General features: G+C 40.6%; 1 protein-coding gene across 1 annotated transcript; it reads right to left on the minus strand.

Moving 5' to 3' along the window:
• Nucleotides 1-167: 167 nt before the first annotated feature.
• Nucleotides 168-1,504, minus strand: LOC131317190 (F-box/kelch-repeat protein At3g06240-like). Its single transcript, XM_058346764.1, has one exon. It carries the CDS (start codon nucleotides 1,257-1,259, stop codon nucleotides 168-170), a length of 1,092 nt encoding a protein of 363 aa, XP_058202747.1. The 5' UTR covers nucleotides 1,260-1,504.
• Between the last annotated feature and the right edge of the window lie 12,490 nt (nucleotides 1,505-13,994).

The following is a 13,994-nucleotide window of genomic DNA, read 5'->3' on the forward strand; positions in this document are numbered from 1 at the left end:
CACCAACCATAAAACTTATGTAACAAGTGCAAGTATACAATTCCTTCCAACCATAAACCTTCAGTTGCACAAACAAAAGAGAAGAGGAAGAATATTTCAAGAAATTAAAAAGGGCATAGGGTCACTCATATTTCACAAAAACAATAACTGAACAAGCTTCTCATTCACTACCTCTCAATCCCTCCTCCATGATTAGGAGAGACGAGGCTCTCGACATAGGTGCTTCCGAATCTAAATTTCATGGGAAATCCACTAACAACCATGTCCCTCAATGTTTCTTTTTTCAAGCTGTACACAACCAGTTTTTCTGTACAAAACCAGTTTTTCAACAAAAATTCGTCTTCCGCTAACATACACAAGAAGTCCACTGTAGACATCTCGGGCATACCAATTGTAAATTTCAACCAAGACTCTCTTACTCCGTACTGCTTCATCATCCAAAACTCGGTTTTACGGCTCCGTTGATCAACCAAACAGAGACAACCCCCCAGGACTGCAAGGCGATAATATAAACTATCGTTTGCACCAAACAAAACAGGCAGCTGCACCTCCCTGAAACTCTCTTCCGACAAATCGAAGGCGACAATCACACAGGATTCATTCCTCCGGCAAAGGAAATGGAGACGCCCGTTAATGAAAACCCCACAAGAGGTTTTCTGAAGGACATAATCATGGGAACCTTGAATTTTCCTCCAAGCATTAGTTTTCAGTGAATAGACAGCCACGATGATAGTGTCACGCTCAGCTCGGATTAGAGTACGAAAGTAAGAGAGTATCACGACGTTGTAATCATCCGTAAAGGAATCGTAACCAACCCCGTAAACGTTAGCCGAGTACAAACGAACCCGCGGGAGGGCAAAAGGAAATGGGGGCAGTTCTTTACATTCTCTAGTGGATGGATTCAACAAGAAGTTGGAATCGTCGTAATGGTTGACTAGAAGCAGACCCTCGCAGGAGCTCAAGACCTTGATTTCGGAACTGTTATCAGGTAAATCAACAGTCACGATCGTCGGATTTACGCCAGTGAAATCGATAGAGTGGAGGTTGTAAGAGGTGGAACTGGAAGTGATGATAATTATTTTCTGCTCGGCATAGTTGGTCTTCTTGGTTCGATTGAGGTGGGCTTTGACAAATTGGGAGCCGGAGATTAGGGAATTCCAAGAGGGAGAAACAGACTTGAATCGGCAAAGGGATTTGACGGGTAGTCGAGAGAGTATGTCTGTGAGAATTTCTTGGGGAAGGATTTCGTCGTAGGACATTGCCTTCGGATCGAGTTCCTACGGATGAAAAAGAAAGGAGGATATATGGGTTGGAGTTGTTTGGGTGGTGGTAAGTGGTGGACTGTTTGGGTGGTTGCCGGAAGAGTTGTGGTAAGTCGTGGTGATCGGTGGTTGTGGAGATATCTTTATAGGCAGTGGTTGACTGGAGATGCTTACACTCAAACAAAAACATAAAAAAATACTGAGACGGGTCAACTCAACCGGTCGATCAGAAGTTCTATTTTCTAAAAGAGATTAAATTCTTTACACCGTCGATGTAAATATTTGTTTCCTCCAAATTAATTATATTACGCCACGTCGTGAGGGAATCTACAATAAACACTCCTTATTTGGGTGTGTATCATATACACCCTCATTGAAACACACCAAAATATTACGATCCCCAAAATGTTATGAATCTATTGCTAAAAAGTTACGAATTATATTGATGAAAGTTACGAATTTTTAGTATAAAAGTTACGATACGGAATACAATGTTATGAATGGCCGGTACTACAAGTAATTTTTTATGAGGTGGCATAATATACACCACACAATAGGTGCATATGGTACACACCTTAAAGGGGTGTGTATTGAAGACTTTCCCCGTCATGTTTTATTGATTGGAACTACTATTTTGCAACGTGACGCAATATAATTGATTTGAAGGAAACAAATGTTTACACCGGCGGTGCAAAGAATTTATTCTCTTCCTAAATCAATCGATTCATCCGTCGTGGTTCAGAGTCTCGCCAATTTGACGAAATCAAAACAGGGGATTTTTAGAATGTGACCAAAAAAAAAGAAAAGCATCTTGGTGTTATTAGCTTTTGTTGTAGGAAATGTGCTTTTATGTCGGAAGTCATTCCCGTTGGAATACTGGGGGGTGCCTATCTACGATTGTGCTATTTACTGGAAATTTTTTATTGGAATAATATAGGATGAATCTACGGAATGGCACCGTTCTTATAGAAAGAAAGGCGTTTTCACATCTTCTTAACTCGGAATGAAATGGCTCAGGGAGGGAAGGTTCCGTTTGCCTGTCACTTTATCTTTTCTTTTTTAATGCTGTTTGATTTCCCATCTTACTACAGAAGGGGGGGGGGGGGGGGGGGGGGGGGAACTTCTATAATGGGAGATTTGATTATTCATTCCAAGGGGTAGTGCGCGAGAAATCATTTCGCCTGTAGCCACATTTTACAGCTAATTTAGAAATTTATTTAGATATTGGTCCGACATAGCCGCTAGACTAGAATCTATGGAAATCAATTATTCTATTAAATTGTTTTCGTTCCTACTCGACGGGTGAGTCTTGCAGTCAATCTTCCTTCTGCCTTAACATTCGCGGGCCGATCTTTTTCCAGACCAAGGAAAGTTTAAAAATCATCAAAATTAGTAAGGCTAAAATCAACGAGGGTACTACTATGAAGAAATGAAAACCTCGAGCTAAGTCTTCTTTCGTTTCTTGACGGTGAAATAAAACCAAACTCATGAGCTTATTATCTTATGCTGGAACAAGTTGACAGGATCCTTATAATTATTTATGATGACCTCTCCAAACAAACACATGCTTATCGCTAAATGTCCCTAGAGACTCTTGTGAGATTGTATATAAATTGCACCCCTTCTCTCCCTTGAATATTTCCTTGCATCAAGGATTTAGGGATAAATAATCCTTCTAAACAATCTTTGTAGTTCCTTCGTTCTGTAGTTCTGTTTGAAAGAATTCGAAGGAAAAGGACTTTATTTCCACCGAGCTATTTATATAAATTCTATTTATTCAAAAAATTTGATTGGTTAATAAGAGTTGATTTTCTATTATGACAACATAGAGATTAGGTATTTCTTAACAACAAATGAGTAAAAATGAACAAAATGGAATTGAAAGCCCCTTCTTTTCCTTTTCTGACGGACAAATCACTCCCATCCTATCTTCCGTATTCTTTCCATTTTTTATTGCAATTTAATAGAATAATCCATTAATAGAATAATCAATCTCCGTAGATTTTAGATATTAAATTTGCAGAATAATATTTTTATATGGCGTTTAGATTCCTTAGTCTTAGTTCCTTATCCCTTAAGAAAGAAGCTCCAAAAAGACCTGCCACTCTTGAGATCAGTTCCATTCTTGTTTTGGATTAGTAATGAAGTTTAACACGTCAGTCTATCAAAGTTACAATATAATAAGGTCGTTAAAGCTCACAAATCATTAACAAATTCGTCCATTTTTTGATCAGTTTCATTCTTGTTTTGGATTAGTATTGAGGGTCAACACACCAGTCTATCAAAGTTACAATATAATAAGGTCGTTAAAGCCCGCGAATTATTAACAAATTCATCTGTTTTTCGGAGCAATTTGATTAAAGATCATGTCCCGGATTCGAATAAAATCAACCTTCCCTCTCATCTCAGGGTGAGGCGAGGAATATCTCGACTGCATGCTCAAGAAGTTGGACTAGCTGCTCCTCCAACTCGGAGTGGATTATTCTAAGGGAAGGGTGGAGCCTCACTTTTCAGTTTTCAGCCTTGGCATTAGGATAAAAAAATCAAATCCGACTATTAGTTTCATAGAGGATATAAAAGTATAAAATTTATCATTCGCAACTGAGTCAAGCAATGAATCTAAAGCCAACGAACTACAAAAAAGCTTCAGTACGTTGAAATCAAGCGGGCAAAAGAGCCTTCAAAAGGCCCAGGAGATGAAGTGCCAAGGAGCATATCTAGCTAGATCACGAGTGCTGGACCACCTCTACTTCTCCAGGAACCATGGTTTCCCCTGCAAATATTCAATACAGGGGATTAGAGCTAAGCTAGCTCTGTAAAGTGAGTCTATTCCATTCCTACAAGTTTCAAAATAGAGTTTTCACCATCAGTGAGTGAGGATGTACATATATAATAATGTTAAAAGCATTAGTAGTAGCCCATTAAACGGCAAAACTAGCGGACAAAGTCAAACGCATAGGTTGCCTTTCAAGTTTTTTTTTTATTATGAAGGTCAGGAGGGTAATTTTACCTATCAGCTCAAATAACCCAAAAGATCTTAAAAAATCCAAATCAAATATTGAAGTCCAGCCCGAAGAAAACCCAAAACCTAGCTTTAAGATTTAAGGAATAGTTTACTAGTATGAGTTATCCCCTTTTTGCTTTTTTAGAAAAGATACAAAATAATTAACACATCACCGCCGTGAGTTCGAATCCCTCTTGCGGACATTAGTCCTCGTGAACCAAATGCTATGTTTTGATCACCATCTGTCAAGCTTGCATCTTGATGGGACTATGGTGACAGATTACCCTCCAATTGGTAGGAGTTATTCCAAAAAGACGCCCCTGAAAGCTTGGTTTTTTCAATGGGTGATACTAGCTCACTAGCTAAACATGTTATTGCAGTTGAGAGCCCCTCTTCCTTGACGGAAGTTGCAACTCTAGTCTCCCCCATCCAACATTTTTACTCAGAGAAACAGGAGGGATATTTACTATTGTGGGGCGTGTCGTTGCTGGTGAATCAATTGATTTATATTCTATACTCCATACAAATATGTTGAGTCTCATAAGCTTCCAAACTCCCGATCCCAATTTTTGATTTGATTTATTTACTTATGAGAGAGAGAGAGAGAGAGAGACGTGGGGTTAGTTGCCTATTTTTCCCTCCCCAATTCCTTCTCTCTCTCTTTTTTAACATTTTCTTTTAAATAAATCCATGCTTTTTATTTCTCCATCACTGTTAGCATTGTACTGTCTTACTAATGACAGCATTAATTTTTGCTCAGCCCAAAAAAAAAGTGCATTAATTTTGTGGTTTTTATTTTCCACTTTTGGCAAATTGGATTTGTGTGATTTTCTTTATTTTTTCATTTCTTCATATATATTTTAGGGTCCATACTACACTTTTTTTTTTTAATCAAACCACAAACATAAGATATAAGTATATTACTAAACATGAAAACTTCCAAATTTGGTTAGACCATGAGCTGCTCTAACCTGAGTCCTTGCAATCTTAGAAATTATAACATGATTAAAATTACTAGCCAAATACTTAATATCAGCCAAAAAACTTTCAAAACCAAAGCATGCACACCATTAATTTGTTGAAAGCCATGAACCAGAACCAAGCAGTCCGAGCAGACTTCAACCGACGACCACTCACTATGAAAAGCCCAACATAAAGCAAACCAAACAGCTAAGTAGAGATGGCATTTGGACCTGCCCCACCCCGAACGGGATGGATTTTCTACCACCTTTTCGGATATCGGGATGGGGTAAAAATACTAAAATCCAGCTTGGTTCAAGTAGGGTTCGGGGTGATAGTACCTGCCCCGATATTATACACCCCGTGATGTATTTATTTATAAAATTATACTTTTATCCTAATCTAATTATCATTAATACTTCAAATTTTATATTTTTACCCCAATACTATTATCATTATACTAAAAAACCCTTATATTATTACCTTTATATTTTCACCATTATACTAAACTAACACTTTATTTATACTTATTTTGCTTTTAGATTAGCAATTTTATAAATTTTTTACGGAGTGGGGCAGGGCGGGAAAACCCGTTCCTTGGTCAGGACAGGAACGGAAATACCCAAAAAATACGCAGTCATGATCAGGTCGGGACCAGGGTCAAGTAATAATTTTCTGATCGAATTATCCAAAAAAAAATGCCCCGTTGCCATTCCTAGAGCTGAGGCCTCTGCTCACAAAAACTTCTTTTCTCTCCTTAATTATATTCCGGACCTTACTCTTATCATTAACCGAACACCATGCTACAACACCTTCCAAAGAATCTTTATTCCAAGCCCTCCAATACCATTCCTCGCTCCATCTAACACCAACCATAATCCTCCCAAGACCTCCTTAATTACGAAACAACACCTCAATTAATTGGCTTTCTCCAATTAATTAACTCTCTAACTTTGAAATTGTTAAGCCCCAACTGACTTGGCCACAAAAAGGATTGCTACACCCCGGAATCCACTGATGGCCGAAGACCGTAAATAGTCTCCCCATCTCCCAAACGCCAAGCAATTTTGTCCCTGATAAGGTCAAGACCCCACATTTGTTGTTAGGGTGATTGTAAATATTATCATGCCACTGTTTATTTCTTTCCTTATATTATTGCTAGTGTTGTATTCGATTGAAGCATGGGATTAACAAACGGACCGTTGGACAGCATGGGATCAACAAATGGACCCTGGGGTACTGTAGTGTGCTACTTGTAGTGTACCCTGGACCGTCCGTTTTTCGCAATCGATGGTTTAGATTCGCGAAAGTATTCTTACCGGTCAAAGTTGTCTATTACTGGTAAAAGTTAACAAACATATCTAAACTATCGATTGTGGAAATGAACGGTCTAAGTGGGTACTACAGGGTGCACTATAAGGTAGTGCACTTAAGGACCCCATGTGATTTTTTTTACGATGCCAGGTGCATCAAATGATCACAACGCTAGTGTACGTATGTGCGGTTACCCAATTTCTGTATCACCTGCTTGTACAAAACCATACGAATTGCACAACAGTTAACACCTCAAACTCGTCGATGACAAAATAAAATCAAATTTCTTGAGTTCAGCTTCTTTCTCCAACACAAGCGGTGCGTAAAAATTCCTCTCACCTCCACCGCAGAGGGAGCACGAAAAGATATAGTACTATATGAAAGAAAATCAATATTCGTAAGTTCAGTTTCTTTTTCCAACAAAAATAGCGCTGAAATTTCCTCTCTTCCATTGCAGAGAGAGCGCGAAAAAATATACTCCTTCCTACCCATTTTGTGTGTCCACTTTCGTTATTTGTGCCGTTCTTTAAACTCTTATATATCCATCTATGTTGGCGAAATTACAACAATTTACACCAAAGAATAAAATTATAATGGACAAATTAACAGGCTAAGTCGCGGAAATCTCGCTTTCTTTAAGGAGATTCAACCCCTCTACGGTAACAAACCGGTGCAGTAGAAAATCTCTGCCTTGTTCCCTCCAGGATATAACAGCCCGATAATTTATTGTATGGTTCGGACCTACTCTGCACAAGTAGGAGAACCCAAAGCTCCACAAATAAAACACCCTTACACATTGTCCAAGACTCTCATGTACATATTAAAAACTCGCCGACTAATTTTTTAGAGAACGAAGTTGGGAGGGAGAAGTGAGTATGAAAAGCAAAGACTTCAAGGAACTAAACAAAAATAAACATGGACCGGTGCATGGTATCTGTAGGGTGGATGGTATCAGCAGATATATAGAGACACAATCCCGACTACCCCATCATAACAACCCCATCCCCCCCTTTGGGTTTGCTTGCTAAACACACTCTCACTCTCTCCCTCTTTGTCCCTCCTCCCCCTCCCTCCCCCTCCTCCTTCTCTCTCATCCTCGTTTCCAATGCCTACCCTCTTCCTCTTCTGCCCTTCCACCACCACCACCCCCCCTCCTACAGCCACCACCGCCCCACTTCCATCTCCTCTTTCCAGGCCGTCACTGCAGCGGCAGCGATGACCACCCCCACCCTGACCACTTCCCGCCGGCATGATCGAAGGAATCGTCGTTGTTGTCGCATCTTCGGCGACGCTGGTTTTGGCAGTTGTTATAGTTACAGTACTCATTATGTACGTAATCAGACCTCTTGTTGAAGCCCGAAGGTGGCAGTTGTCGCCTCGCTAGGGATGATATCACGGTTGCTAGCCCCACACCCCTCCCCCCTCCTGACCGTCCTGTGCCGAGCCAAGGATTGCCAAGCTGAAGAGGCTTGATCAGGTAACTTTTCTATCTCTGTTTTTTTTTATCGGTTCACATTGGCACACCGTTGTAATTCTTTTAATTTTTTGCATTTGCATTTGCAGGGATATAGCAGTCAACGATTTAACTTGGAAGGATGCAAAATATATATATATATATATATAGACACACACACACACATGAGTTCGATGTGAAAAAAAGGGATAGGAGTTCAAAATATATAGGAATACTAGTTTGGCCTTTGTGAGAGGTGTGGATTTCGAATTCTGCTGATAGGTAGAAAAAACCCTTATAAGGGGGAATAGATCCTATAAATACCCATGCCTCCGTTCATATTTATTTTTGTTTAGTTCCTTGTAGTCTTTTTGGTGACGTAATTAGATAGAAAAGCTATTGTCTACTTCCAGGAAATGTCTGGAACTGAGAACAGAGAACATATAAAAATTACACGTATATTGCACAAATATTGCACGGATATTGCACGAGCATAGGGATTAGAATTCAAAGCTTGCTAACAACAACTAACGACACTGACTTTTCATATCCAAGTTCCTGAAACACCTTGCCTCACATGGCATAAAGAAAACCACCTGTCGCTACACCTAATCAGGATTTTATCTTGCCCCTTTCGCTGCACAAATGGGACAAAAAAAAAAAACAAGATACATAATTCAATGGAACACCACTTCTAAAAACTCTTAAATCCGAATAGCATGCAACAAAAGTAGTCATGCAAATTAGAAACAAGATACAGATGTATAGCGTTGAGAAAGAGCATATCTAAACATAGGTTTTATATCTAATTATGTCACCAAAAAGACTTCAAGGAACTAAACAAAAATAAACATGGGCGGGTGCATGGTATCTGTAGGGTGGATGGTATCAGCTGATATATAGAGATACAATCTCGACTATCCCATCATAACTACCCCATCCCCCCTTTGGGTTTGCTTGCTAAACACACTCTCACTCTCTCTCTCTTTGTCCCTCCTCCCTATCCCTCCCCTTTCTCCTTCTCTCTCCTCCTCGTTTCCAATGCCTACCCTCCTCCTCTTCTGCCCTTCCAACACCACCGCCCCATTTCCATCTCCTCTTTCTAGGCCGTCACTGCAACGGCAGCGGCGACCACCCCCACCCAGACCACTTCCCGCCGACATGATCGAAGGAATTGTCGTTGTTGTCGCATCTTCGGCGACGCTGGTTTTGGCAGTTGTTACAGTTACAGTACTCATTGTGTACGTCATCAGACCCCTTGCTGAAGCCCGAGGGTCGCAGTTGTCGCCTCGCTGGGGATGATATCACGGTTGCTGGCCCCACACCCCCCCCCCCTCCTGACCGTCCCGCGCCAAGCCAAGGATTGCCAAGCTGAGGAAGCTTGATTAGGTAACTTTTCTGTCTCTATTTTGTTTTTAATCGGTTCACATTGGCACACCGTTGTAATTTTTTAATTTTTTGCATTTGCATTTGCAGGGATATAGCAGTCAACGATTTAACTTGGAAGGATGCAATACATATATATATATATATATATATATGTATGTATATATAGACACACACACACACACACATGAGTTCGATTTTAAAAAAAGGGATAGGAGTTCAAAATATATAGGAATACTAGTTTGGCCTTGGTGAAAGGTGTAGATTTCGAATTCTGGTGATAGGCAGAAACACCCTTTATAACGGGGGAATTGATCATATAAATACCCATGCCTCCTTTCATATTTATTTTTGTTTAGTTCCTTGTAGTGTTTTTGCTGACGTAACTAGATAGAAAAGCTATTGTCTACTTTCAGGAAATGTTTGCAACAGAGAACAGAGAACATATAAAAATTACACGTATGTTGCACGGATATTGCACGAGCATAGTGATTAGAATTCAAAGCTTGCTAACAACAACTAACGACACTGACTTTTGATATCCAAGTTCCTGGAACACCATGCCTCACGTGGCATAAAGAAAACTACCTGTCGCTACACCTAATCAAGATTTTATCTTGCCCCTTTCGCTGCACAAATGGGACAAAAAAAAAAACAAGATACAGAATTCAATTGAACACCACTTCTAAAAACTCTTAAATCCGAATAACATGCAACAAAAGTAGTCAAGCAAATTAGAAACAAGATACAGATGTATAGCATTGAGAAAGAGCATATCTAATCATAGGTTTTATATCTAATTATGTCTCCAAAAAGACTTCAAGGAACTAAACAAAAATAAACATGGGCGGGTGCATGGTATCTGTAGGGTGGATGGTATCAGCAGATATATAGATACACAATCTCGACTATCCCATCATAACTACCCCATCCCCCCTTTGGGTTTGCTTGCTAAACACACTCTCACTCTCTCTCTCTTTGTCCCTCCTCCCCATCCCTCCCCATTCTCCTTCTCTCTCCTCCTCGTTTCCAATGCCTACCCTCCTCCTTTTCTGCCCTTCCACCACCACCGCCCCCCCTCCTACAGCCACCACCGCCCCACTTCCATCTCCTCTTTCCAGGCCGTCACTGCAGCGGCAGCGGCGACCACCCCCACCCTGACCACTTCCCGCTGACATGATCGAAAGAATTGTCGTTGTTGTCGCATCTTCGGCGACGCTGGTTTTGGCAGTTGTTACAGTTACAGTACTCATTGTGTACGTGATCAGACCCCTTGCCGAAGCCCGAGGGTGGCAGTTTTCGCCTCGCTGGGGATGATATCACGGTTGCTGGCCCCACACCCCTCCCCCCTCCTGACCGTCCCGGCCAAGCCAAGGATTGCCAAGCTGAGGAAACTTGATCAGGTAACTTTTCTGTCTCTATTTTGTTTTTAATAGGTTCACATTGGCACACCGTTGTAATTTTTTAATTTTTTGCATTTGCATTTGCAGGGACATAGCAGTCAACGATTTAACTTGGAAGGATGCAATATATAGACACACACACACACACATGAGCTCGATGTGAAAAAAAGGGATAGGAGTTCAAAATATATAGGAATACTAGTTTGGCCTTGGTGAAAGGTGTAGATTTCAAATTCTGGTGATAGGCAGAAACACCCCTTATAAGGGGGGAATTGATCCTATAAATACCCATGCCTCCTTTCATATTTATTTTTGATTAGTTCCTTTTAGTGTTTTTGCTGACGTAATTAGATAGAAAAGCTATTGTCTACGTTCAGGAAATGTTTGCAACTGAGAACAGAGAACATATAAAAATTACCCATATATTGCATAGATATTGCACGGATATTGCACGAGCATAGTGATTAGAATTCAAAGCTTGCTAACAACAACTAACGACACTGACTTTTCATATCCAAGTTCCTGGAACACCATGCCTCACGTGGCATAAAGAAAACCACCTGTCGCTACACCTAATCAAGATTTTATCTTGCCCCTTTCGCTGCACAAATGGGACAAAAAAAAAAAACAAGATACAGAATTCAATGGAACACCACTTCTAAAAACTCCTAAATCCGAATAACATGCAACAAAAGTAGTCATGCAGATTAGAAAAAAAGATACAGATGTATAGCATTGAGAAAGAGCATATCTAATCATAGGTTTTATATCTAATTATGTCACCAAAAAGACTTCAAGGAGCAAAACAAAAATAAATATGGACGGGTGCATGGTATCTGTAGGGTGGATGGTATCAGCTGATATATAGAGACACAATCCCGACTACCCCATCATAACTACCCCATCCCCCCTTTGGGTTTGCTTGCTAAACACACTCTCACTCTCTTTCTCTCTTTGTCCTTCCTCCCCATCCATCCCCCTCCTCCTTCTCTCTCATCCTCGTTTCCAATGCCTACCCTTTTCCTCTTCTGCCCTTCCACCACCACCGCCCCACTTCCATCTCCTCTTTCCAGGCCGTCACAGCAGCGGCAGCGATGACCCCCCCACCCTGACCACTTCCCGCCGTCATGATCAAAGGAATCGTCGTTGTTGTCGCATCTTCAGCGACGCTGGTTTTGGCAGTTGTTATAGTTACAGTACTCATTGTGTACATGATCAGACCTCTTTTTGAAGCCCGAGGGTGGCAGTTGTCGCCTCGTTGGGGATGATATCACGGTTGCTGGCCCCACACCCCTCCCCCCCTCCTGACCGTCCTGCGCCGAGCCAAGGATTGCCAAGCTGAGGAGGCTTGATCAGGTAACTTTTATGTCTCTGTTTTTTTTTTTTATCGGTTCACATTGGCACACTGTTTTAATTTTTTTAATTTTTTACATTTGCATTTGCAGGGATATAGCAGTCAACGATTTAACTTGGAAGGATGCAATATATATATATATATATATATATATATATATATATATATATATATATATATATATATATATATATATATATATATATATATATATAGACACACACACACACACACACACATGAGTTCGATGTGAAAAAAAGGGATAGGAGTTCAAAATATATAGGAATACTAGTTTGGCCTTTGTGAGAGGTGTGGATTTCGAATTCTGCTGATAGGCAGAAAAAACCTTTATAAGGGGGGAATGGATCCTATAAATACCCATGCCTCCGTTCATATTTATTTTTGTTTAGTTCCTTATAGTCTTTTTGGTGACGTAATTAGATAGAAAAGCTATTGTCTACTTTCAGGAAATGTTTGGAATTGAGAACAGAGAACATATAAAAATTACACGTAAATTGCACAAATATTGCACGGATATTGCACGAGCATAGTGATTAGAATTTAAAGCTTGCTAACAACAACTAACGACACTGACTTTTCATATCCAAGTTCCAGGAACACATTGCCTCACGTGGCATAAAGAAAACCACCTGTCGCTACACCTAATCAGGATTTTATCTTGCCCTTTTCACTACACAAATGGGACAAAAAAAAAAACAAAATACAGAATTCAATGGAACACCACTTCTAAAAACTCATAAATCCGAATAACATGCAATAAAAGTAGTCATGCAGATTAGAAAGAAGATACAGATGTATAGCATTGAAAAAGAGCATATCTAATCATAGGTTTTATACCTAATTATGTCACCAAAAAGACTTCAAGGAACTAAACAAAAATAAACATTGATGGGTGCATGGTATCTGTATGGTGGATGGTATCAGCTGATATATAGAGACACAATCCCGACTACCCCATCATAACTACCCCATCCCCCCTTTGGGTTTGCTTGCAAAACACACTCTCACTCTCTCTCTCTCTTTGCCCCTCCTCCCCCTCCCTCCCCATTCTCCTTCTCTCTCCTCCTCGTTTCCAATGCCTACCCTTCTCCTCTTCTGCCCTTCGACCACCACCGCCCCCCTCATACAGCCACCACCGCCCCACTTCCATCTCTTCTTGCAAGGCTGTCACTGCAGCAGCAGCGGTGACCACCCCCACCCTGACCACTTCCCGGCGGCACGATCGAAGGAATCGTCGTTGTTGTCGCATCTTCGGCGATGCTGGTTTTGGCAGTCGTTACAGTTACAGTACTCATTGTGTACATGATCAGACCCCTTGCTGAAGCCCGAGGGTGGCAGTTGTCGCCTCGCTGGGGATGATATCACGGTTGCTGGCCCCACACCCCTCCTGACAATCCCGCGCCGAGCCAAGGATTGCCAAGCAGAGAAGGCTTGATCAGGTAACTTTTCTGTCTCTGTTTTTTTTTTATCGGTTCACATTGGCAAACTGTTGTAATTTTTTAATTTTGTGCATTTGCATTTGCAGAGATATAGCAATCAACGATTTAACTTGGAAGGAGGCAATATACACACACACACACACACACACACACATATGAGTTCCATGTGGAAAAAGGGATAGGAGTTCAAATATATAGGAATACTAGTTTTGCCTTGGTGAGAGGTGTGGATTTCGAATTCTGCTAATAGGCAGAAACACCCCTTATAAGGGGGGAATGGATCCTATAAATACCCATGCCTCCGTTCATATTTATTTTTGTTTAGTTCCTTGTAGTCTTTTTGGTGACGTAATTAGATAGAAAAGCTATTGCCTACTTTCAGGAAATGTTTGGAACTG

This window comes from Rhododendron vialii, chromosome 2a, assembly GCF_030253575.1.
Source record: "Rhododendron vialii isolate Sample 1 chromosome 2a, ASM3025357v1".
NCBI classification, from domain to species: Eukaryota; Viridiplantae; Streptophyta; class Magnoliopsida; order Ericales; family Ericaceae; genus Rhododendron; species Rhododendron vialii.